This window comes from Lipotes vexillifer, unplaced genomic scaffold, assembly GCF_000442215.2.
Source record: "Lipotes vexillifer unplaced genomic scaffold, Lipotes_vexillifer_v1.1 scaffold1618, whole genome shotgun sequence".
NCBI lineage: Eukaryota > Metazoa > Chordata > Mammalia > Artiodactyla > Lipotidae > Lipotes > Lipotes vexillifer.
The window spans coordinates 268517-286610 of record NW_006797412.1 but is presented as its reverse complement, the minus strand read 5'-3'; the positions used below and the strand labels follow the sequence as shown (position 1 = coordinate 286610).

At 47.8% G+C, this 18094-nt stretch overlaps 1 protein-coding gene across 1 annotated transcript in view; it reads left to right on the top strand.

The window, feature by feature from the left end:
- VWC2 (von Willebrand factor C domain containing 2) overlaps positions 1–18094 on the top strand; it is a 117195-nt gene that overhangs the window by 5880 nt on the left and 93221 nt on the right. The window contains exon 2 of the mRNA XM_007469534.1: positions 16588–16717. Within this exon, the coding sequence (XP_007469596.1) occupies positions 16588–16717 (130 nt within the window). The remainder of the gene's footprint in view (positions 1–16587; positions 16718–18094) is intronic.

The window sequence follows — 18094 nt, the reverse complement described above, 5'->3', positions numbered from 1 at the left end:
GCCTGGGTCCAAGGAGGGGTAGGGAATGCAGTGGGGCAAGGATGCATCAGCAAGTATGACTGGAAGAATTAGTAGAGAAGGCACAGAGTGATGCGTAATACATGCGATGCCTTATAAACATAATGAAGCCGCCCACCCAGATTATGGTGATTTAGTGTCTATTCCATTCTGAGCTCCACTTCAGGAATTACTGTGCTACTTACTTATGTCAGTGGGTCCTTGTATCACACGTATGAGGGCCTCACTTTTAAATTTGCCCCTGAGAGCTACCATACATGCCAGCAGCAAGTCAAATGTGAAATTCATTAGTTAAAACACGATTCCATTGTGAGCAAATAAAGAACTTGCTCCCCTCCTGGGAATCCTGATTTCTGGGGAACTGTGAAGACAGAAACAGGGTCTTCAAGCTTGTTTCCATGTTTTGTAGAACCTAACAGAATGCATGCGACTCCCCGAGATACAGGAGAACTGAAATTTCATTTTGCTTTCGGTTGGGATGATATCAGTTCTGTGTGTCCACTTTGGTTACCGTAGCCGATCAGGAGGTCTGATTGGCAATTGTATTAAGTCTTAGAAGAAAAAGAGAAAATGAATTATTGATACGTGTTGCTTGCTGGGCTGTCTTGCAAAGCATGGGGACTGTTGGACAGAAGATCAGTGAACGAGGTAGTCACAGGTGAGATGACCGGGGACCACTGAGTCACAAGCCTCTCCTGGGGCCTCAGCAGCCGACTTGTTGCAAAATCTCCTTTCTCGGAGTTTATTAATGAAAAACAACTTACATGAAGTTTGGAATCAAAAGCTCCATCTCAATAGGTCTCTACTGCTATTATGAGCAAGTGCCAATAAAGAGAAAGACACAATTCTCCATATTTTTCAGTCTAATAGTATTTATATTATTTTGGCTGATGTTACTTAGACCAGAACAACACCATTATTATTTTCCTTTGCTGAGGAACATGAACTAAGTTGTGTAAAGTCGATGTTCTTTCCTGTAAGTCAGTTTCATGTGCGCGCTATTGCTACGACTGAGTTTGTTTTAGCTTCTAGGAAGATGTGGCAAATTCTGGACTTCTTAGTTTCTGCCTTTCTGTTCAATGCCATTTAAATGTTAACTTTTTTTTTTTTTTTAAGAAAGGAGAGTACATATGGTTTCCCTAGACCTTTCAGATGTGTCCCTAACTCAGGTAGGGGAAACCTAACGTGAACGACTGTGCTTTTACCTGCTCCGTGCAGTACTTTATTTGCGCGTATGAGACGAATACTATAAAAGTTCCCACAGGACATTTGGTCCTATCCAAAACTTCCATAAAACCTCTGGTCCATAAGATATTCCATCTCTGCCAAAAGGTCCTTGATATTTGCAAGACCATTTTGTCCGGTCCAAAACTTATATAAGATATTTGGTCCGTAGCAGAAGGTCTTTGTAGCAACATGAATGGATCTAGAGATGATCATACTAGTGAGGTAAAACAGGCGGAGAAAGACAAATGTCATATTATATTGCTTATATGTGGAATTCAAAAAAAGATACAAATGAACTTTTTACAAATGAGAAGTAGACTCACAGACATAGAAAACAAATTTATGCTTACCAAAGGGGAAAGCAGGGGGAGAGATAAATTAAGAGTTTGGGATTAACACATACACACCACTATATATAAAATAGATAATCAACAACCACCTACTGTATAGCACAGGGAACTGTATTCAGTATCTTGTAAAATCTGTAATGGAAAAGAATCTGAAAATTTATATATACTAATATAATATAATACTGAATCACTTTGATGTACACCAGAAACTAACACAGCATTGTTAAGTCAACTATACGTAATAAAAAAAGAAGAAAGGTGCTTGATATTTGGTCTTGTCCAAAGCCATTTGGCATGGACTTTTTGGATAGGACCGAATTTCAAGGACCTTTGAGTGTGGACCAAATGTCTTATGGAAGTTTTAGACAGGACCAATATCTGCTAACCTAAATGTTTAGTATTTTATGTTGGGAAGAAGAAAACCAACATTCATCCATTGCTTATATGTTTTATATGTTGGGTGGGGCAGGGTTTACACAATAGACTGATGAGCTGGTGGTATTTTTTTTTTAAAGGAGAGAAAACTAAGGTTCAAAACAGTTAAGTAACTTGACTGAAGTCATCAAGCTCGTGATGGGGGAGCCAGGATTTGAGTCCTGGTCTGTTGGACACTTCCTTCCAACTCTGCCTCTTTACCTTCCTGATCCCGTGGGGATGGAGGGGCATTTTGTGTGTGGCTGGGACTGCACAGAGTCCTTACCCTCTGAAGATGTGAGCTTGTGTTCTGGTTCATCCCTGTGCCCGTGGACAACACTAAGAACCTCCTTATTAGCTGGCGGGAAAACGTGGAGAGGATGCTGCTGTCTCTCACGTTATAAGAAGGAAACGAGAGATATGAGAACCCGCAGAGCTCTGCACAAACAGCAGAAAAAAGCCTGCTGCACTTGTGGCCCGGGGAGTTGTGCATCTCAGGGGCAGTCCTGCCCCAGCACAGCGCTTGGTCACCAGCAAGATGGCCTGTGAATTTCCTCACCATCAGAGAGTGACTCTAGGGGGCTGTGTGTGCCCAGAAGTATTTCCTTCTCAGATCTGATAAGTCCCAACAGAAAGCTCATGCTTGCATTTATTTATTAAAAAATACTTTTTTGAATAAATATTTGCAGGCATTGGGCTACATCCTGGATATACAGTGACAAACCATCAGGTCCCTCCAGTCAAGGAACAGTGACCCTATAGAGAGTGATGTGCCCAGAGGTTGGTCAGGTGGGGTCGTGGTCTGCAGGGTAGGCAGGTGGAGGTCCCTCACCTAGATCTCAGTGCTGTTAATGCTTTGTGTTTAAATGACAGAGGAAGAAGGATCCTGGGGCAGCTTTCTAGGGAAAAGACCAGAGCCTCTTTCAGATAGCGTAGTTGTGAGATTGAGTAAAGGATACGGTTTTCCGCTCAAGTCTGCATCCCCTGTAGCCGTCCTTCATGGCACGGTTCTGATTATGTAGCCGGAAATCCTTCTTGCTGCTTATCTGTTCCAAGGCTGAGATCCTGCCAGCTGGATCTCACTTCTTCTATTTCTGTCGGGCACTGGGGTGCGTCCAGGACAGAGGGTGCCTTTCGAATGGATGCAGAAAAGGGTGATGTCATGCATCTGCCCGTGGCCCTGCGAGCTCTCTGGGAAGCCCTAGGCCTGTGGAAATGCATAGCAATGGAAAATTAAGATGCCGTGTGGCTCTGTGCATTTCACCTCATGGCAGAAATGATTTTACCTGGGAATATGGAAGACTCATAGGCTGAAAACCCACTGTTTAGAAAACTCATGAAATCCTGGATCTCAACCAATAAAACACATCTTCTCAAAAGCACAGCAGAAATGGCAAAAAAAATAAGAGAAATTAGTCCATAGAGGTGGATGTATGAAACCAGAGAGGAAAGTCAGTCGTTCAGGGGAGGCTGTCCTAGGGTGTCCACTGATGCCCAGGGCCTGGACCCTTGGTACTCGAGGCCAGGCTGGGCCACGTCACAAGTCCAGGTCGCCAGGTAGGGAGAGTCAGGTCAGGGTACCTCTCATAAAAGCAGACTCCCCGGAACAGCCTGTCCTGGTCAGTGTAGACACACCCCCTGGATGGCCTCAGCACTGGGCAGAGCTGGAGGCTTCCCTCTCAGCAGTTGCACATGCCTTGCTGTGGATGAGGAGCCATTATTCATGCTTCCCTGAGTGCTCTGGATAATCCATGTGGAATATTTTTATTTAAAGTGGTCCCAGGCTGGCAGGGCCCACAAGTATCTGACAAAGGCAAACTCCAGCTGCAGAGAATCCCCACAAATAAGGTTCCAAGGAATGTGATGTCAGAATAACAATTACACACAAGAGGAAAGAACATCAGAAACAAGAGTCAGCCGAGACAAACGCAGTCAGATCAGACCCAGATGTTGGGATACAAACGAGAATATGTTTTTATGCAAAGAGAAATAAATGCGGGAATCGAGTGGATGGGTAAACCACATCAGTATATATCAAGTACTTGCCAGCTTTGGAAAGGAATCACATAGAGCCTGTATAAAGGAATGCTACAGTAATTGGAACTAATCTTCAAGGGGAGGATTTGACAGGATGATAGGTGCAGGTTGTGAGATAATTTAGTGAATCTGGGGGTAGATTTGAAGAATTTGCCCAGAATGAAACACAGGTGCACGGATGGAACATAGGAAACGTTTTGGTACATGGAGGATAGAGAAAGAAGGTCTAACATACATCCAGTTAGAATTTTGAAAGAAGTAGCAGAGAATGTGGAGAAGATGAAGCGATAGTGCCGGAGACTTTCTAGTTGAAAGACCCCTATTTCCTGATTCAGGAATCCCAGTGAATCTAAAAAAAGATATATGTATGTGTGTGTATATATATCACACACACATATGTTAAGTATCTATAAAATATTTATCTATATATATACATATATGTATATGTATAAAACCACACCTAGTGAGACTGCAGGACACCAGAGAGAAAGGAAACATTTTAAGAGGGATCACAGAGCAAAGACTTTATCTGCAAAATAACAGTAACTAGGCTGACCCCTGACATCTCGTCAAGAATAGAAAATTTCTGCCAGGATTTCCCTGGCAGTCCAGTGGCTAAGGGTCCGTGCTCCCACTGCAGGGGCCATGGGTTCAATCCCTGGTCAGGGAATTAAGATCCTGCAAACCACATGGCACAGCCTAGAAAAAAGGAATAGAAAACCCAAAGCTGTAGAAGAACATCTTTAAAGAACAAAGAGAAAATAAGCATTAATTCAATTTATGTACCTGGCAAAACTATCTTTCAGGAATGAGCCTGAACAAAAATATTTTTCAACAAAAATAGAGTGTGTACTACCAAAAAACCTTTAGTAAAAGAAGTTCCAGATGCAATCTAAAGGTTGAAATCCAGGAAGCAAAACAGGATCCCAGAAGCAGAGGCACAGAGTTAAGAAAGAAGGGATCAAAACCCATCCTTCACTAAATTGCAGATCAGTAGTTCTCAACTGGGGTCCACATTGTCCCTACAAGGGAGCTTTGGCCACATGTGGAGGCGTTTGTGGTTGTCATAACTGGGGTGGGCAGATGTTACTGACATCTGGTGGGCAGAGGCCAGACAGGCTGCTGGAATCCTACAGGGTACAGAACAGCCCAACAACCAATATCAAGGGTGCTGGGGCTGAGAACCCCGACTGCCTATTACAAAAGCAGGGGTCTCCAGGGTGGTGACAGCTGAGCTGGTGGTGGGGCTGATGTTCCCATGCCTTGCAGGTGTTGGTGTGTCCTGCACTGAATTTTGAGCTGTGAAATTTATCCTTAAACAGGAGATGCCATTAAATACAACTTTTAAATGTTCTTGGAAAAAAATGATCGCTGGGGAGCTGGTGCAGCTTGAGGCCAGATTCTGAAATAGGTGAACATTTTCAAAGGCTCCTTCTGTCGTCCAGGGCTACAGGTCACAGGTGGCACCAAGCTCCAGTAGGCCATGGCCAACTGCTCTGCCCTTCCTGGAAGAAAATTCAGACCACTTCTAAGTGATATGCCCCCTGGTCCTGCAGCAGCTCAGAAATAAATACTAACATACACCGTTATTCATTTATTCATTCCTGTTAAGGTGTCAGGAGCCATAGCTCTGTCCCCGGTCACGCTCTCTCATTGTTGACAGTTATGTTCTGGGAACACAGGGCCCTTGGCCAGTGGACGGCTGTCACCGTGGCACCTTTCTCCCCTGGGGCCGCAGTGCAGGGAGTCCCCAGCTGGCCAGGATGCTGGCAGTCCCTTCCCACGTGGAACAGGGCCCCCTGAGCACCTTTGCCTCAATCGGCTGGTAGTTCAGCCATGTCACACTTGGCAGAAATGTCAGGGAGTGTGGGGTAGGAAAAGAAAGAATTCTGACAAGGCTGCTGCCTTTTCCTGGGCCTGTGAGGAACAAGGGACGCTGGTGGCCTGAGGGATAAACTGTGCTGTGATGTCAACCCCTCAGCTCAGGTCACCTCCTGCAGCAGAGTCCCCTCTGGCCTCCTGTGCCCTCCAGGGAGTCAAAGAGATAAGCTCATCTTGCTCTAGGGTGACAGGATGCAGCAGCTGACACAATTGAGTGCTCGGCTCTCAGGGGTGCATCTGAGCTCAGAGATGGATCTCTTGTGAGTGAGCCCCACAGTCTCTTAAACCCCTGTGGAAAGAGACCTCATTAACTGGAGAAACTGCTGGGCTGGCCTGTTGTAATATCAGGATGCTTTGGAAGAGGCTCAGCTTCAAGGGGAAGTGCAGGGGCCAAAGGTGTGAGCCAAGGATGCCTGTGCCCCGTTCTCCCACCCTGGTCCAGCACTTGCTGGGTGATTGGCAGCTGAGGCAGGCTGATGGGAGCCAGGCTCCGACCTCAAATGTGTCCAGGTGGCCACGTCCTAGTTGGCGATGGTAAGCCTTGTTCCTGGAGCTGGGTCAGCTCTCCTCTTGTTAGCACAATTTTGTGTGCCCGATGCACAGTGAGGCCACGTACTGAAACGTCGGAGTTTGGAGCAGAGAAAGGTTTATTGCAGGGCCATGCAAGGAGACTGGTGGCTCATGCCGTAAAAAGCCCCGAGCTCCCCGAAGGGTTTCGGCAAACAGTTTTAAAAGCCAGGTGAGGGAGTGGGGCAGGTCGTAGGGTATGTGATCAGCTCCTGCACAATTCTCAGATTAGCTGATGGTGAGGGAACAGGGCAGGGTCACAGGGGTTAACATTATCAGTCCTTAGGCTCCGGGAGGGCTGGGGCTATGGGATCATGGTCATCAAGTAGTTAACATCTTCCATTTGGTGAGGGTTTTAGCATCTGCAAAACAACTCAGGTAATGTGCATCAGATACTGTTATCTGAGTACTTCAGAGAGGCCCCATGGCAGAGGACATGGGGAGGGGTCTGTCCTGGAGACAGACAGACCCATTGGGTCCTGCTCAGTTACACTCTGGTCACCTTCACTGCTCCCTGCTTAGCGTTTAAATGATATTACTGCCATCTCAAATGAAGAATGATGAAAAGGAGCAGCATGGTTTTGTTTTCTTTGTGTGCGTGTGTGTGTGTATGTGTGTGTGTGTGTGTGTGTGTCTATATTAGGAAGAGATACGCACATGGGTTTCAATGCATTGTTTTCCCCGTTTGCTGCAGTCTCTACCACTCCCTATTATGCACCTAGTTCACTGCCTCGTTTTCTTACATGACAAATCCCTGAAAGAATCTGAATTTGTGATCCCTGAGAGAACCAATCCCCACATCACACCTCATACCCATCTTTTAAAAGCCTACTCTTGGAAGACAGTTAGTTTTAGTCATTTATATGTTAAAGGAAAACCATTTCCTTTTCATTGTTTCTTTCTGCTAAGGATAACTTATCCTTAATCTTTTATACTAATTCTAAAAAAAGGGTTTAGTGCTTCCCATGTTTTAAGAGGAGTTTGGCTTTAACAAAACTGCCCCCAGCCCCAGTCTGTAGGTGGTCACGCCCAGTTGGCATCACATCCATTCTATTAAGGTCTTAATTTAGAAATCTGTGAATAGGCAAAGTATCTGTTAGAGCTACTCCATCAAAATCTCACCATCACCCATGCTCCCAAGTGGGAGGAGAGAGGCCCCACCTGACTGGGCCCAGGGTCCAGGGTAGCACTCCAAGCCTATCTGCCTGTGGTCCTGGGGTTACTCCGAGCCTTGCTGGCCCCTTCTCCTCCTCTCTGCACAGCTCTATTTGCAGCAGGCCAGGACTGGGTGCCAGGGGTGGGTCCACCATGGGCACACACCTGCCTCCACCACAGAAATGGGGGTGCACGTGCTGTCTTAGCTCAGGCTGCCAGAGCAAAATGCATGAGACTGGGTGCCTGAAACAACAGAAATTTACTTCTCCTGGTTCTGGAGGCTCAAAGTCCAAGATCAAGGTGTCTGCAGGGTCTGGTTCTGCTGAGGACCCGCCTCCTGGCTTGTACACCGCCACCTACTCATCATGTCCTCACTTGGTGGGGAGAGGGCCCTCCTCCTCTCCTTACAAGGACACTAATCCCACCTGCCAGGGCCTCACCCTCATGACCTTGGCCTCTTCTGACGCTTATGACCTCCCAAAGGCTCCACCTCCAGAGACCATTGCATTGGGGGTGAGGGCTTCACCATATGAATTTGGGGGGGGCATTCAGTTTGTAACAGGAAGCCAGCAGGTTTTTGCTACATGTGATTGGACTGTGTGATCTGTTAGGTCAGCACCCTTCCAGAACATTCCCCAGGTCTTCAGCCCAGAAGAAGCACCCTTCTTCATTTTCATCTGTTTGCCACCAAGTGAAAAACACCATGTAAACACTGCCTGCATCTTTCCCCTCATAAGTGAGTTCCTGCATGATCCATATTTATCTGAGGGAACTATTCACAAGAGGATTTGAAAGACATTAAGGGGTCCTGCCTCAAGCTAAACTATAAAAGTCAGTCTTTGGTGCCTGAGAAGAAAGCGGTGCCTTGTCGGGTTGTCAGACTGTTGTTCTGTTCATCTGTGCTTACCTGTCAGCTTAGACAGCCTACCTCCAGGCATCTTATATTTAACTGAAATCAGAATGCATCTTCCAAACAATGACATCTTACAATTAATTGACAGCGTTGTTGTGTTGTGTGTGTGTGTGTGTGTGTGTGTGTGTGTGTGTGTGTGTGTGTGTGTGTGTATGTGGTCGAGTCGTATTCTTCCTGAGACTGGAAGCTCACAGCTCCTGGGGACAGTTCTTAATTAAGTCCCTTTGTGTGCAAATCCGTTCTCTGACAGCCAGTAGAAAGACAAAAAGAACAAAACAAAACCAGAATCTTCTCTGAAGATGCAGGAAGCAGCAGCTTGCTGTAGCTCTGTGGCCATTGACTTGTGCTGGAGGCTGGAAGGTGGCCGTGGATCAGGTTCATGTCACTTCGGGGCTGCTATTCCCATGGGAGGGAAGATGGGGGGTGGGGATGGAGGGGCTGGAGCCCTCCCTGCTAGCCCTGATGGACAAGGGGAGCTCAGACGGCGGGTGGAGCCTGGGAGACATGGGCTGCTGAGTGGGCACCTCTGTGTCTGGCTAGGACCCTGCTGCTTCCCAGGGTGGAGACAGAGCCTTGCTCTAGTTTAAGATATTTCAGGTCGAGGAAACGTGAGTAAGGTTGGGAAAGGATTTAGTTTGAGGTGACTGTTGAAAAGAAAGCTGGGACCTGCATAGCATCTTCCAGGCATCTTGCCGGGAGTCAGGGGAGGGTGGTCAGAGCAGGCAGGGTGTCCCAGAACATACTCATGAAGATGGTACGTGAGCAGAGCCCGGCGGCCTGACCAGACCCTGCATTCTGGCCGCTGCTTTGCCTTGCTGTGTGGGTTTCTTGACAATTCACCCGACCCCTGAGTGTGTGTTCACCCCATATAAAAGCAGAGTTGAAAAACATTGCTCCTGCGTTTTCTTCCAGCTCCAAAATATCACAGCTCCGGGTTATCAGAAGTTAATGAGACCTGTGGTTTAAGTAGAAGGGGATTCCCCTTAAGTGCATCGCACTCACGAGTGTGACCCTGGGCACTTTTGGGAAGACACTAAGCAGCTGGAAGGACACTTTCGCCATCTGGTGACAAAAGTGTGACAGTGGCTTTGGGAGGATGCTTGTCATCCAGGGCCAAGCCAAGGACTGCTTTCAGCGAAGGGCGATTTTAGCTCCTGCCTCTTGTTTCTTCTTTTTCTTTTTTTTTCCTTTCTTTGTTTTTATTAGTTTCAGATATCATTTTATTTTATCACATTAAATTTTTGTTAAAATAAAATGAACATTATCCTATTAAAATGTAACGTCAGAAAAATAGAGAGAGGTTATTAAAGAAATTACCATCCTTTTGGGGAGAGAAGATATGCTTGAACAGAGGAATTCTTTTTTTTTTTTAAGATTATCTGATTGCAAAACTTTAACTTAGATAGTTGTTTTGGAAGTAAAAAATAAAATGAAATGATAAAACGATTTAGTATCCAAACTCTAAAACACTTACTTTAGATTTTTATTTTGAGAACTATTGAAAAATTACTCCTGGGAAAAAAGGTTAAAATTTGTATTTATCTCTGTACACTGCAACTTGTTTCTTAATTGGAAGTTATCAGAATAATTATACAACAGGGTCATAATGTGTAAACAAAACTCAAATGCACAAACACTGAGATCTTGTTCTTTAGTTTTAGAACAATTCTTCTAGTTCTGCTGATGGTGGGAAACGTTATGCTTTCCAGTTTAGATTTCTAAGTCTCTTTGGGGTAGGTTCTCAGCCCCAGGAGGGAACCGTGGAGCCGGTGAGGCCCCTCCTTGTCTCGATGGTGCCCCTCTCCACCTGCTCTATCCTCCCCAGATGACTTATCCACATTCCAGTCTGATCCCTTTCCTCTCCCTCCCACTCCAAGAAACAGCTTTGCCTTTAAAAGCCATAATATGCACACAGCTCAGCTGCCATCTGCCACTGCTTGCTTTTCTGTTAGTTTCTCTTTTTATGTGTCAGCTCCCCAGCCAGACTGGGCACAGAGGTGAGCGACTTGGGTGTGTCTTTGTATCTCTCTGTGAGAATACAGGATTCTGTTTGGGTCGTGAGCCTATGGGATTGGTCAGTGGAGGGTGGAGGGCCTGGTGGTGGGGCTGAGAAGCCTGCTCTTGTATCGTTGCCCCGGAACCACGTGTGCATAATCCCCAGCCTGCAGGGTGGGTGTGTCCACATCATATATCTTCCACTTTTGGATTTGAAGTTTGTCCACTGGGTAAGTAAGAGAGTATGAGTCCTCAGCTACTCCTTATAAATGTTAGCGATATATAGGAAACACTGACACACAGAGTAGAATAGTTAGGAAAGATGTAATAGGCAGAGGGTGGTGTGACACCTGCTCCCCACATGCAGGACTGGATTGCTCCAGAATCTCGAGGTTTTGCTTCCTGATCTCAGGCTGTGCACTTAGGGACCCTGTTTCTAGCCATGCCCTTTACGCACTTGTCAGATCCCTTCTCTAAAGCCTCTGCTTTAGTGTTTATATCATCCTAGCATCTGTATCTTCTCTTCCATTTGTGGATTAAATGTGTAATCCACATCTTGATCCCTCATAATGGAAAGATTTCTTTTTCTTCCCTTTGCCTCCTGTGTGAGTATCTAATCCTCCAGCAGCTCCTTACCAGGTGGTGAGCAGCCCTTCCTGAAGCAAAGCTGTAGATTTCATTTTTTACGTTTCTCTTCATGTGCTGTGCAAGTTAATTTCAGCTCCTGTGTCTTTCAATGGCTTCTTCCTTGACTCAGTCAATATTTATTGAGCCTGTGCAGCGTTTTGCATCAGCTCAGTTGCTATAATCATCCTGGATGTGACAGAGGCCTGACATGCCCTGGCCCTTGAGTTGCACTGAATCTAGTTGGCAGCTGACTGCAGGCTGGGAGTCGGGCTCTCAGTGACAGGACACAGTGCTCTTGGCCAACACCCCCGGAGGAATTTAAGGGGTCCTGGGCTTATGGAGATTCAAAGGAAGGGGGGGGGGTCGAGGAACTGGGAAAGAGGAAGGGAGAGGGAAGCCCGGATTTCAGGGTTTCTCTTTGTTTTCATGTTAATCTTAGTTTGTGTCATCGTAGAATCCAACACTATGGGGGTTAGAAACATAAACGGAACCTCTCTGGTGATGGACAAAATAGAGAAATGGAGAGAAGACTTTATTTTAGGTAGAATGGTTTTAACTGAGAAACGTCTGGGCTAACACCTCTTAGCTCACAAATTAATCCCATCTATGAAAACATTACAATTCCTTGGGAAGCTATGCTGGGATTTTCATGCCTCTCATTTGTCTGTTCCTGAGGAGGCATCTGCATTCAGCCTGGAATTAGTGGGGTTTCATGGCACCCACGCCAGCAACCACAGGGCGAAGTTCCAGATAGGAAATATAATGGTGGTTGCTTGTCAGAGAGCAGGATTCTGGTGACACAAGGCATCTTTGAGTTCTCACCCAGGCCACTGGCCTTTTCTGGCAGCACAGGACAGAAAGATGTGTTGAAGCTCGATTTAAGAAAAGTATGTTGGCCTTCCCAAGTAGGCGGGCATTCTGCTGGGTGTGGAAGGTGCAGCTGTGTAGGCAGGATAGAGCAGGAGGAAGTGTCTGGAAATTAGTTTCTTTTTTTTTCTGCATGAATTTTCATAGCAGCTTGATGGGTAACAGCCCAAACTAGAAACAACCCAAATGTCCATAAACAAGTAAATGGATAAACAAACTGTAGCATGTCTATACAGTGGAATATTGTCAAAAAGGAATGACAGGAAACAGCACAGACACATCTCAAAATAACTATGCTGAGTGAAAGAAACCAGACAAGAAAGAGTACATGTATGAAATAAGTTTCTGCCTTCCAGAATGGAAGGACATTTGGGACACAGACAAGAGTAGGATTCAGATTCAACCTGCCTTCTTCTGTATTTCAGAGCCTGGTCCTTCTCATGGTTATGAAATGACACAAGGCAAAGCTCCTTATAGATAGATATCTAACTGCACCAGAGTCCATAAATGTGAAATATATGAGATAAAATACAACTGCTAACAAACAACTAGTATAGAAGCTCCTCCCAAACCACCACTTACTTGATGTAGATCCTTTTATGTCTGAGGCCCTGAATGTAAGCAGTTTCCATTAGGAAGGCCTCATTCTACATCTGAGAAGTGTTTCCCATGTAAATTAGATTGCTTGTTCCTACTTAATTGTTTAGAAACAGGCCCAGTATGTATTTTACAGTCTTTACTGCCTATGTACATGTGATACAGACATGTATATCATTACTGAGCATTCTGAGGGTCTAACTAATTCTGAAAATACTTTAGCTACCATCAAGTTAAGATCTTTCTTTCACCTCTGCTGTGCACTTTGTATTCACGCCTGCTTCGAGGAAAGCATGCTCAGACGTGTCTGTTCTTCATGGTTTTGCTTCAGGTTAGATCCACTTTGCAGCACTGTCGTTCATAAGCCACAGTCACTGGGGTGACTCTGAAAGCAGAGGGGGCCAGTGAGAGCCTGCAGCAGCAGCCCTCAGCATCGGTACCTGGATCCGAGGCTGGTCCAGGCACTGGCCCTTCACCAGCCTTCCTAACCCCTCTCCCTCCACCCCCCAACCATCACCCATGTTCCCACCTTCCTGGAACTAGCACAAGTGGGTCTCATCGGTCTGCGCTCAGGACTGGGATGAATGAATGAAGAGCACAGAGCTTCTCTTTACTCTCACTCCCAATTCTGCAAGACTGTGCTGTTTTCCTCCAGCACAGCAGTTGACTACTCCAGCCCATAGTGGGTACCTTGGGAATGGCTCCTCTTCCCCAAATGCCCGGGTGTTCCTCTAGGTGCTTCATCTAAGTTCTGTACAAAACTTGATTTGTAACTGGAAGATTGCAGAGGATGGCATTTCTGTCTTAGGCGTGTTATACAAGGTGTAGGTGGCTATTGCTAGCAGGCAGGATTGCAGAAACACACCTTAGAAGCTCATGCTCCTGCTCGCAGATCCAGCAATGTACTGGGCATTCTTACCTTCGGTTTGCACAGAAGGACAGAGAACATGGGTCGACAGGAGGCCTTCTGGTGCCTGAGCTGGTATCTGAGGGCTCTTCGGCTTGGGTGACGCTCAGACCCAGTGCCTGGAATCAGAGCAGCATGTGGAATCCAGTCAGGGTCTGGGCAGGCCGACCTCCCTCCAGGGTGCCAGACGCCGGAGCTGGCTGCTCCACCTGCTACCATGGGGTGTGGGGTGGATCCCAGCCACACAAGTGGGCTGCGGCAGACAGAGCAGGGCTGGGATCTGAGGCCAGGGAGGGACACACACACACTCGTGACCCTCACTGTAAGCCTCAACTGTGATTTCTGAGAAGTAAACAAATCACATAGTTGAACCAGGATTTCCAAATGTGCAGTGATAGTAAAACCCACAGTTCAATTTTTGATCACGTTGCACACCTTTCAGAATTTAGCAGTCCCGGCTGCGTGTGTGGTTTGAGCATGGCTCTGTGGTGGGAGAGGGCGATGTTTCAGGCCCAGAGCAGCAAGGAGGGTTTAGTTTGCAGGCCTGTCCAGGAAGCGGCCAGAAGGGGCTCCCCGGGGCCTGTGATGATGCCTTTCTGATTTGAAGTTGCACCTTTGTTGTTCTCCTGAAGCCCTGTCCTGGGGACAGGACAGAAGGGCCCTTCTCTCCTTTCAAATTCCAAACCGAAATGGGGCTTTTTCCTGCTCCCTGCAGAACAGGAAGGGGGTGGGAAGGGCCTTGGACTCGAGCCGGAGCCCTGTCTCTGATGAAAGGTGTACCCACAGCCTTTCAGAACAGGAAGGGCCATGCCCCTTTCTTGAGGACAGACCCCAGTCATCCCTGGCCCTCTTTGCTCCTTCCTGACTATCCAGCCCTCCAGATGGGACCATCCTCACCTCACCCGGGGCAGGGGCTGCCTCCCCGCCGTCTGACCCAGCAGGTGAGTGCCCTCCAGACTGTGTGTCCCACCCTGGAGGGGGCAGTGAGGAGTCTTACAGTGTTCCAGAAGCAGAGGGCGTGGTCAGCTCCTGGACATTCTTCTGATTGGCTGCTGTTGAGGTCATCGGGAGTCTGCATCAGCAACCTCCTGACTCCAGCTGGTCTGGGGTCTCCGTGCTGGTGAGCAGCTTGCAGCTAACTTCTCCCACCCGGTGGGGATGTCAGTATCTGCAAAACAGGTCAAAGGACACGGCTCAGAATATTGTCTATAGGGCTTGAGGAGGAACTAAGATAAAGGTCCCTGACTTTGTTTAATGGTTAAAGTATTATTTTGTCTTGCTTGACTGTTTTCCTTTCTTTCTGCATTTTCTCACTTCTCTGATTAAATTTACTCTTTGGCTAAAGTTTTTCTACAGACAAAAAGCAGGCTGAGGACATGGGTGAAGGTCTATTCTGGGAAGGACCCATAGGGTCCTGCTCGGTTACATCCTGTGCAACTCAGGGTCTCTGCTTTTAAAATTCCGAATCCTTTTCTTATCCTGCTTGCTGAGTAAACCCACCCTGGACACAAGGATGCTGCAGGCTGAAAAGAGAACTGGTAGGAGACAAGGACAGGAGGAGAGCGGAGGCAGAGACATGCTTGTTACGGTAGCGAGAGAACCTTCTCGTGCCAGCACCGCTTCTCAGAAACGTGCCTTTACATTGTTGTAAGATTGATTTTTAACTTCTAAGGCTGTAATGCAGACCAGGTCAAGATTTTGTCCCACGCCACTCTAAAGTTTTTTTCTCAATGTTTTCTTTCTTTTGTTACTTTCTAAGCGTGAACACACACACACACACACACACACACACACACACACACACACACCCCTAAGTCGTGACTCCCAGCCAGACAGTAGTCTAGTGCCTTTAAGTACAAATTGAGCTTTTGCTTCATGCAGTAAGCAGGCCATTTGGTGGAGATTGCAGTTTGGGGTTTCTGCACGGTATAGACCAAGGGAGCACCCGAGAGTGCTGTTTGTGCAATGCTGGTCGTGCCACTCGTGTTGTACGCAAAAGTCAAGTGGGGCCTCCCTGCCCAGAAAACTCTTTGACACCCCCCATCCTATCCGCACTGTCCTTTAAAGCACGTATTTCCACATCACAACTCCCGATTGCTGGGTCCACATGTGCTGTTTCTGGTTTGTCATGGGTCACCCCAGATGAAAAATCACTCTGTGGGTGGTTTCCAGGAAAAAAGGAATCATCCCCATCACGGCCTGCCTGAGTTACTACAGGAGGATTTGTTGGCAGTGTCCAGCATTGCCAGGAATGGCCATTATGCTTGATTGGAGCCATCCAAAAAGGTAGAATTGGGGCCAGTGGCTGGAAAGTGCAGCAAGGCCAGTTGGAGCCTGGAGATGAAGGCCATGGTGATGCTGGGTGATGACCCCTGAGAAGCCTTGGACTCGAGCCGGAGCCCTGTCTCGGATGAAAGGTCTGCCCACAGCCAGTGGCCTGATGCCTCTGGGTCTCAGTTTCCTTGCCAGAAACTAGGGCAATCATGTTAGTAGGGGTGTTTAGTATTGCCATGAGACTGACATGAGGTCACGTTGGGACAGCTCTCCGCTGGGTCCCCGGCCTTGAGAAGCCCCCCGTTTCTCCTTCCCTTACCCCACCCTTCCTGCCCTGCTCTGCTGTCTTTTCACAGCAGAGATGCTGGGGGTGGGCCGGGCTGGCTGGGTGGCCCTGGGCAGAGCTGTGGGAAAAGGGTTCACCTGCAGGATGCCTGGCTGGGCAAGAATTCAATATGACGTGTTATTTAATTTTCTAAGAAACAAAACCCTTTCTTCAACAGAAAGCTTATAAAGAAGCTCACTATGTGTGTTGATAAAAATACAGAGGCTCAGGTGTGGAGCTGGGAGGGATTGAGCATCTCAGGCCCCACTGGTGTGCCCCCCCCTTCCCTCCAGGGGAGCCTGCTCAGCCCCAGCCCCGTCCTCACGCTCTGGGACCCCCGGGGCTGGTGAGTGCGTGACGTTCAGGGCCGAGGATGGAGACACTGTCCGGGCCGAGGATGGAGACACTGTCCTGACCGTGGCCTGTGTTGCAGGTGTCGCCGTGCGAGCGGTGCCGCTGCGAGGCCAGCGGGGAAGTGCTGTGCGCGGTGTCCGCGTGTCCACAGACCGAGTGCGTGGACCCCGTGTACGAGCCCGACCAGTGCTGCCCCATCTGCAAAAACGGTAGGTGGATGCGCGTCCGGCCCGCGACCACGCAGGGGTCCCTGCGCGCTTCCCGCCGATGAAGCACGGGATGTAGTGCGGGATGCAATGCAGGAGGCGTGTGAGTTTCAGTATTTGCATCCACGCCGTTGCACGCGGGTCCCTGCCCTCTGGGCCCCGGGGACCCGCGGGAGCTGGGCTCCAGTAAGGCCTGCTCTCTCTTATCGGTGTCAGCACAGTGTTTTACACACGTTTAGTTCTTTGGGGGAAAATTCAATTTCCACTCTTGAGGAGAGTCGCTTATTTTAATTTAACTTTGTTTGTTCTTGCAAAGCAGTTTCTCTCTTTCCGAGACACATCAAACATGCCGGTTGGGCTTATTTACTTTTCATTACTAAGTGGATTAAATGTGAAACATCGTTGAATATTTTTCATAAGCAACATTGGCAGAAAGAGAACCCCCTCTTACTCCCAGTGAGAGCCTGGGGGAGATCAAAAGCCTTGTCTGCTTTATGAAAGAAAAATGGCAGGATGGCTTTGGTTAGCAAGGGAGAGTGTTTCCTCATCCTAAAGGATAAGTACTTTGTACCTGAGATGCTGCATGCATCCAGGCATCACTTTAAGAGGGTGTTGAGAAGAGTGGGTTCCCAGGGAGGATGGGATGAAGACCCGTGGCTCAGGATGGTGGTTGGGTGAAGCAGTCGAGCGCAACTTGGAAGAGAGCGGACTCTGGACATAAGACCACATCTTCAAGTACATGCGGGTACTGCCTTGGGAGAGGGTTGGGCCGTCTCTGTGTGGCCCCAAGGCCACGGTGCTAGGACGAAGCCAGGGCAGAGTGTCTCAAAAAGAAGAAGGCAACTCCATGGCCTGAGCATTTCAGAGACGGGAGGGGCTCACCTGTGATGTTATCAGCTCGTCATCTGTGGGGTTGCTGGACATCAGGCCGTGTGGTGTGGGCTTTGTCAGTGGCTGATGGTTACACGGGGCTGCTATTAGTGTCTGTGGCAATTCTGAGATTCTGCAGTCATGCCCACTGTGTGGGCTGTGAGGTTCCACGGATGCCTTTCACCAAGTGCACACAGATACCCAGATTTCACCACGAGAAATTTTAAAACTCTTGAAAGGAATCAATAGAAGAGGACGTGAAGCTTCTGTGGAAGCAGGACGGTGGCAGCCTCTCCACTGGTGGTGTGGAGTGAAGTAAGCGTGGGGAGGGGGCGCTGGTGCCTGGGGTTGGTGAGGAGACCACAACGACTGAGGTCCAGGCTGCAGCACACTGCACGAGGCGGCATGACTGAGCCTTCCTGAGTCAGTGATACTTAGTGAATGGCTTGAATATAAGTGGCTCAAATAGTCGGCATCTTAAGTATGCAAGATATCGTGTCGCTCTTGTCA